The 8,510-nt window shown below is 34.6% G+C and overlaps 1 protein-coding gene across 1 annotated transcript; it reads right to left on the reverse strand.

Moving 5' to 3' along the window:
- Positions 1 to 204: 204 nt before the first annotated feature.
- Positions 205 to 4,049, reverse strand: LOC143579254 (cysteine-rich receptor-like protein kinase 15). Its single transcript, XM_077062617.1, has 7 exons — positions 2,843 to 4,049; positions 2,512 to 2,643; positions 2,287 to 2,411; positions 1,998 to 2,208; positions 1,460 to 1,697; positions 876 to 1,023; positions 205 to 798 (listed from the first exon to the last, which is right to left on the reverse strand). Exons 1-7 carry the CDS (start codon positions 3,597 to 3,599, stop codon positions 481 to 483), a joined length of 1,929 nt encoding a protein of 642 aa, XP_076918732.1. The 5' UTR covers positions 3,600 to 4,049; the 3' UTR covers positions 205 to 480.
- Between the last annotated feature and the right edge of the window lie 4,461 nt (positions 4,050 to 8,510).

An 8,510-nucleotide genomic window follows, 5' to 3' on the forward strand; every position in this document is an offset into this window, starting at 1 on the left:
AAGACCACCAGTGACAATAAAATGAATATAAATTATTATCGACAAATATTATTCGATAGGTATTATTAAAATCCAATAAACCTTTTTAAATTACCCACCTTACTTCATGTTAATGGTAACAAGTGTCCATCCCCATTATCGTGTGTGTATATATATATACCCAAAAGAAAATCAATATTACCAAAAAGTGCATCAATTACCTTTTGTTAGGAATAAAGTGGCGATGCGCAATCGACAACACACATGCACAAACGATAAGCATGCAAATGTAAAAAATAAACGAACACGATACAAGAATTTTATGTGGTTCGTTTCTAGCGGAAAACCTACATTCACGGACTACAACTATTTATAATGTAAGCATCACCGAATATTTGAAGTCAATACAAATACATGAAGAAAATCATATGCTACATAAAAAACAAAGTAATGTAACTTGGTTTATCTTATTATTATTTCAATAGTTCAATGGTTGTTTTATCAAGGATATACATTAGTAATAAGTGAAGCATCAGTAGGCCAGACAGTGCATACACTATTTTGGGATACCAGCTCTGTCAGTGCATATCTAACTCTACACCTAGATACGAAAGGAGGATTTTGAGGAACAGGTAATGGAGTAGAGTAACTATTGAGCATTAAGACTACATAAGCCATTGATGGTCTTAATTCATCATCTTCTTGAACACACAATAATGCGATATTGATACTACGTAAGGCTTCATTTTCGGAGATAGAGTTCACTACATTTGAGTCAAGTATCTTGAGTGGTTCTCCATTCTTCCACATAATGAATGCCTAGAAAGTAATATTTACGAGTAAGTTATAATGGTAGAAAAATGACATCTAGGTATGAACAAAATCGGTGTACTCACATGGCATAGAAGGTCCGTGTGGCCTGGTTGAAAGATCCCTGTGTTTCTCTTTCCACTGATAATTTCTAGAAGCAATACACCTAAACTAAACACATCCGACTTCACAGAGAAGCGACCATGCATTGCATACTCCGGTGACATGTATCCACTTACAAAAGCAAAATAAAATTTCAAAATGGTACCGACTTTGGCAATAAAAGTGTTATGTGAATGACGTAGCGTATAAGGGTATTTAATTCCCCGAACATTTTTCCGCTTAATCGTCCCCGGACTGCTACGGTGGGGTGTTTATAATGAGTTTTGGCCTTGCATGTTTTTTTTGCCAACGGCTTCATGGTTGCATCGGGGCAAACGTGCTGGTCGAAGAACCAATCACATATCTCCTTTTTATTTTATATTTTTCTAATGAATTTAAATCTTTTAAACATTATAAGGGCTTCAACCACTATGCATGCAGTCGAATAAAAAAAACAGGGTCTACATGGTTTTGACATAGCATTAAAAAATGTATGTTTTAGCCCCACCATTATGGATGCCCCAATGATTGTTTTATATGTACTTAATGTGAAAGTTAGACTACTTACTATGTTCCAACAATCCTATTTGTCATCCCTTGTGTTTGATTTCCACAGACAATCCTTGCCATGCCAAAATCAGATATTTTTGGATTCATTTCTTCATCTAACAATATATTGCTTGTTTTGAGATCCCGATGAATAATTCTACACCTTGAATCTTCATGTAGGTACAACATTCCTCTAGCAAGTCCTCCAATTATTCTGTAACGCGTTGACCAATCCAACTTCCCTTGTTGCGTACGATCTATAACGGAAGTGAGTTACAAAATAAATATAGCGATTTGTGATAACGTGTGATGTTGTTCTAAGATACGTTATTGAATGAGTCACTCAGTATTAGAGAAAAGCGTGGATATAAGCAATTCACAATACCTTAATGAATACGAGTGACCACAAAGACCTAATAGATCAGTTGAAACAATTCTTAAGATAAAGGAAAATTACTATTCTTTTTCCTTCCTAATTTCTATTAGATGGTGAACATTAATTTTACTTGGAATTCATGCAAAACTTGAACATACTATGTTAAGGTCTAGAGGCTAACCAAAAAGAAAGAAGTCAAGACTATGGTTAGCAACATATTCATAAATCAGGATCTTCTCCTCAGCATGAAGGCAAAATCCCAAAAGTCTGACAAGATTTCTGTGTTGAAGCTTGGCCAGTAAAACAACTTCATTCTTGAACTCCAATGAGCCTTGTGCCGACCCTTGGGATAGCCGCTTAACGGCTATCTCTGTCCCGTCCGAAAGAATTCCCTGTCGGTTATTAATTCCAAATTTATAAAAAAAAAATCTCTAATTCAAGAAAATATAAGTGGAAACAAAATTTATTACCTTGTATACCATACCAAACCCACCCTCACCTATTTTATTCTCTCTTGAGAAATTGTTTGTGGCTTCTTCAATTGTATGCAATTCGTATTGTAAAGATTGCTCAGTTATCATTTTAGTGCTTTCATCTGTATATGAACCCATAAAATGAAAAATATGCATGATGAAAAACTTTTCACAAGATACTTTGTTCCAGAATAAATGTTGAAGAAAATATCATGTTCTTACCAACTTCGTCCCTAAAATGATTACTTGCGATAGGATGAATTCGTCTCTTGGTTATGAAGTAATAGCATATACAAACCAGAAAAACAACAATAGCAACAATTGACATAACTATTATTAATCTCTTGTTTTTCCCTGCATGTAAAGCATATAAACTTTTAGAGAATTTTCCTTTATCACCCAATTAAACTACTACTATTTGGAATCAAATTAATTGAATGTCGTTATTTAGGGAAACTTTTATGGAAGAAAGTTAGAAAACAAGTCATTGGCTTCATTGAAAGTTGTAAGTGGTATCATCAAACTAATATGGATCATGAAATCGAAATCAAACCTGATTTCCCTGGGAAGTTTAAGAACTTATACTTCTCAAATCTAACAATGCAACTCGCGGCCCAGGCTCGTGCTCCTTGTCTTCCATAACATTTCTTCTGCAAAGGATCTATACTATCTTGAACACATCTTTTACAATCATCACCGGATAAATCCGGTGTGCACTGGGCATACCCGTAAATCTTTCCAGATTTATCGTATGATAACTCATTATATGCGAAATTCTTTTTCCGATCCATTGATGTGTCGTTTGCTAATTGACGGATCAAATCCGTAGCATGTTCCCAAAACTGCTTTTGCTCTGTAGCCCGATCTGAAATATTAAAGCCATTGCATCCAAGGAAAGGATTGTCTGATTTCATCGTGGAGAACATTGAATAGTTTGCGTAACGTAGCATGCATTCGTCCCTCCAAAACACTGCTTCCTTCGAAAATGGGCATGTGTTATTTAGTTCTTTAATTACTTCAAGCAAACAGTTGCGACAATCAACTGGGAGAATATCAGGACGACAAAGATAGAGGGCATACGCAATGTCGGGTTGAATACTTCCACTACTCTTGTTTAAGAATTGCTTATCATTGATGATCTTCTCAGAAGCAAGTGAGTTTGAGAGATTCATGAGATTTGAGTAATAAAGGGTGTTGTTTATTTGGCTAGTGGTATTTTGGTCACAATAATGTGTATGAAATTGACCTGCAGTGGCTGTGGATATCAGAAATGGACACCAAACTGTCCAAACAAGAAGTGAAAAGAACATACTTCTAGGGAAAGTGAAAGACTACTAAGCTCTTTTTGGTAATGTTGATTTTATTTTAGGGACACATATATAGCATAATTCGGATGGAGAATATCATACATTAACTTGGAGGAAGCTAGGATGGAAATTTAACAAGTCGTTATACTCATCGTACTATCCTACTATATATTTTATTTCAATGGCCGGTATCCAAGATGAATGATATTTTATCTTATCCCAAACAATGGTGTCTGACTTTTTTTTTTATAATGTCCTTATTAGGGTACTGATCATGAAAAGTCATGCATAGAAAACAAACATATGTGTGCATAATAGCTTACACAACGCATATCATATTTTACTTAGTTGACTGAAGGGATGAACTTCTTGTTCTTTTGTAACCCTATCCGTACCGGATTATTACATACAGACTATGACCAGTTCCAAGGCAGAACTTACGAAGGGTATTAGTGCAGGGCCAATAAATCGAATGAGGCGACCCTTATGTGAACAAAGGAAATGTCATAGAATGGTGAGCAAACGATCATAGACTCACAAGATCGATAATCATCTTACACCATTTTATTAATTCAGTTTTTATTCATTGTTTTTTAATATATATTTTATCTAATGTCCACAATATTCACTAGTACAAAAACACTCTTTCAAGTCATTTTACAGAAACAGTTTGGTGTTTAGTGTTGCCCAAGAGGATTATGTCTCAATATTTTGGTAATTCTTCTACGTCTCCTTCTTAAAATGAAATTAATACAACTTCAGTGGACAAAGAAAAGGCTAGATTTACAATGCTTGACTTTTTGAATTTATGTATTGTATATAGCTATTTGACTAGTTATTCGGCCAAACTTGTTGCTAAATCTGTGGGCCCAAGTTCATTTGTATTTTAAAAAGTTAAATGACTATTTTGTTAATTATTTTTTGTCAAAATGCGTGGTTCATGATTTGCTTTCCACTTTATCTTCTTCCAAACAACAAACACTTTTTTGGCACCAGAGTTTGGTGTGAGAGGTCATTATGATCAGGTTAACACTCGCCTGTTTTGACGTAAATTTTGGGGTTGGCTTGAAGTATTGGACCCGTTGCTAGTATCATCTATCCGGAGCTTCTGTGCTAAGGATTTTTACATCAGCATTGACCAAATGAAATGCAAGCAATTGGTCTTTCTTTCTTTTTCAGAAAAGTCACCATCTCAATTTTGATATTGTGTTTACTATATATTATTCTGTAGTCGTCATCGGACATTTAATGATATTTTGTCACCATCTCAATTATTTTCCATGAACTCCCTTAGAATTTTCTCAGTATTGAATTTTCAATTGATAAATAGATAATGTAACATCAATGTCGCCTTCTCTTTTTTATTGACCAGCCAACCGGTATGATGGGTAAACACAAAAACAACGAAAAACTATAAGACCATCCGTAATGAGACATAATAGGGGTGGATAAAGGCCCTACACCATCCCGGGCATTATGTGGCGTTATGAGAGGCATGGGCGTAGATACAGTAAAGCCATATGACTGGCAATTATTCGGCTAAAAAGAATGACGATGCGGCGAAAATTGTCCCTTAAGGAGCATTAACAATTAGGTAGTATCTAAGGAATACGTAACAAGAACTAGGCTAAATGAACATGGAACCCAAACTAGAAAAGCCCATTAAACTGCCTTTAGGGATCTTGGATTTGACACTCTTATTATCCAATTGATAGTAATTTGCTTTTTGCACCAGTTTTAAATACATGCCCATGATGATTTCGGAAATAAGCGATTTATCTTCTTCCATATGCACCAAAAAAGAGTACCCAATCCAATCTCTTTATTGGGTAGTTCTTAGCAGTTTTTCTCTAGTTTAAAAGTGACTAACATCTTGAGTTTTTCCAGATTTCAAAGCTTTCTTCTGATATGGAGCATATGTTGGAAGAAATAACTACTTCTCTATTATTTTGATTCATATTATTGACATGGTGTCATTTCATATACGAAGAGAGAAGTTTCAGTTCTTGAGGGTAAGAAACATATAAGTATATATACGTCAATCATTTTATCTATTTTAGAAAATAATCGATCCTCAAAATAGCCAACTTTGATTGACATTTTTCAACTTTTGCCATGGTGCTTTTCAAAACCACGGCTAAAGTTGGAAAAGGTTGGTCAAAGTTGGCAATTTTGGGAATTGTCTCTTAGAAAACTTTATATTTTACAAAATCATTGAAACCCAATATGTTAACTGAAGTTCATACCCGTGGGATGCTGCATCGACGACCACATGCAAAGTGGTACTCGATTTGGTTTATCAATCTTGGTTTTCTTGGCCTGCGTAATGCAAACCAAAATTTGACTTGTTTTGGCAAACAAAATGCAATCCTTTAAAATATCTCTAATCAATTTCACCTAAAATTTGACTCTTGCAAGTTGATATAGTCTATACAACTGATCTTTCATAAGTGACACTCAAATTCAAGTGCTTCTCAGTTTTCGTTTATTTACCGAGTAATGCAATAGCTTGACAGTGACGGGAAGCAAATGACTTAAATGACCTTAGCGTCATAGATAGTTTCTGAAGGATCGCTATTAGGAATTGTTCATCACCTCCAAAACTTTTATAGTAGGATTTGTCGCTGGTGGTTAACTGGACGAGTTGATGGCATGAAACCCTTCTTTGCAAACATCTGCCAAATAAATAGATAACTAGGTACATATATTTTATATTTAAAAAGTAATACACAAGAATATAATCTTTAAAAATTGTAAACATAATCTTCTTTCTGTTCCTAAACTAAACTCCTTTTTGTTCCACAATATAATCTAAAGTTCTTTTTGTTCCACAATTTCAGCATATTCTTCTTTCTGTTCTTAAACTTTGTCAAGACACTCATGGAATTGTCTATTTCACTTATTCATGTTGTATGCTACATGCCCCTTCACTGAAGAGGCCATTGGCTCTTGGTAAACTTCTGGGTGGGCTTTACATTCTGCATGCAATACACAAGTCTTTTCTTGATTTTATTCATTTTACTACTTCATCTTGTAACTCTGTTGTGAACAATTCTGTTTGGCATTGTAGACTTGGACATCTACCTTCTTATAAGATGAAACAATTACATGTTATTTTAATGCTCGTATGGATGATATTGATCATTGTGATGTTTGTCCTAAAGCTAGACAACATAAACTTTCTTTTCCACATAGCATCAGATCAACTGTTAATAGTTTTGATCTTTTTCACATTGATGTTTGAGGACCTTATAACACATCAACTTATAAATGTCATAGATATTTTATTTCCATTGTTACTGATTTCACTAGGACCACTTGGACACACTTATTAGCTACCAAGAGCAATGCATTTCCTGTTATGTAAGGTTCTATTGAAATGGTGAACACTAAATTTCATAAAACAACAAAATGCATCATAACTAATAATGCTTTTGAGTTAGGTTTAGGAAATAAAGAAGTTGCCTACTTACTTAGTAAGGGCATTTTTTATCAAACAAGTTGTGTTCGAGTTCCACAACAAAATGGTGTTGTGGAACACAAGCATAAACATCTTTTAGAAACATCAATAGCTTTACTCTTTCAATCCAAACTTCCTTTAAACTTTTGGGGTGATTATGTTTTAACAGTCACACACTTAATCAATAGATTCCCTTCTATGGTTCTTAATAGATCGTCTCCTTATGAATTGTTAACATCTAAACCACCTTCTTATACTCATCTCAAAGCATTTGGATGCTTATGCTATGCTTCTACACTCAAGCAAGGGCATGATAAATTTCAACCAAGAGCTCGTCCTTGTCTTTTTATAAAGCATCCTCTTGGTAAAAAGGGTTACAATTTGTACAATTTACACACTAATCTGATTCTTATTTCACGGGATGTGGTGTTTTTTGAACATTTCTTTCCTTCTCTCTCATTCTGATCCTTCTTTTATCTTTCCTCCAATTGATCATTTTGATACTTTCTTTGATAATCATGTTACTAATTCACATGCTACCCTCCTCCTACTTTTGAAAATTCCACTTCTACCCTTGTTCCTAATATTCCTACTTCTGATCTTCGTATTCCCATTCTTGTTCCTCACATTCCTATTGAACCTATTCTTCAGATCGAGATCTTCAAGACATAGTGTTCCTCCTTATTTGAATGATTTTGTATGTAATCATGCTTTTACTTCTTCTACACATCTTTTCCAATGATCTCATACTCTTGTTCAAAGTTGTTGTGCTTCTGCACAAGTTACTAAAGATAGTCTCACTTTGCCTAGACAAAATATTATTCATTCTCTTGACATGTTGGAAGAACCTACTTCTTACAAACAAACTATCAAACATCAAGCTTGGCATGAGGCTATGCGAAAGGAGTTCACAGCTTTGCAGAATAATAATACATGGGCAATTGTTGATTTTCCATCAGGAAAGAAGCCTGTTGAATGTTAGTGGGTTTATAAGATCAAGTATAATACTAATTAATGGGACTATTGAAAGGTGTAAAGCCCGTTTGGTAGTTTATGGTGATACACAACAGCAGGGTATAAACTATAATGAGACTTTCTCCCCTGTTGTCAAGATAACTACTCAAAGAAGTTTGATTGCAATTGGCACAAAAATGAAATGGCCTATGTTTCAACTAGATGTCAACAATGTTTTTTTGCACGGTGACTTAAATGAAGAGATTTTTATGACACCACCACTTGGTATGGAACTTCCATCACATCAAGTTTTGCAACTTAAAAAATCATCATATCGGCTAAATCAGGCCTCTATACAATGGTATGGCAAGTTGTCATCTGCTCTACAAACCAAAGGTTATTTTCGCTCCCCAAATTACTACTCTTTGTTTTCCAAATCCATCGCTTCTTCAAATGTTCATGTGGTTGTCTACGTTGATGATATATTAGTAACTGAAAAT

This window comes from Bidens hawaiensis, unplaced genomic scaffold, assembly GCF_021521415.1.
Source record: "Bidens hawaiensis isolate Kalapana, Puna unplaced genomic scaffold, B.hawaiensis_p1.1 tig00029636_1, whole genome shotgun sequence".
In the NCBI taxonomy this organism is placed as follows: domain Eukaryota; kingdom Viridiplantae; phylum Streptophyta; class Magnoliopsida; order Asterales; family Asteraceae; genus Bidens; species Bidens hawaiensis.

What these genes read in the sequence shown, in the direction of transcription:
- LOC143579254 (XM_077062617.1), bottom strand. Translation starts at nt 3,599, where the DNA reads ATGTTCTTTTCACTTCTTGTTTGGACAGTTTGGTGTCCATTTCTGATA. An exon ending in TCTTGACTTCTTTCTTTTTG is followed by an intron (nt 1,698 to 1,997) that starts GTTAGCCTCTAG and finishes CTTCCGTTATAG; the next exon opens with ATCGTACGCAACAAGGGAAG. An exon ending in AATAGGATTGTTGGAACATA is followed by an intron (nt 1,024 to 1,459) that starts GTAAGTAGTCTA and finishes TGCTTTTGTAAG; the next exon opens with TGGATACATGTCACCGGAGT.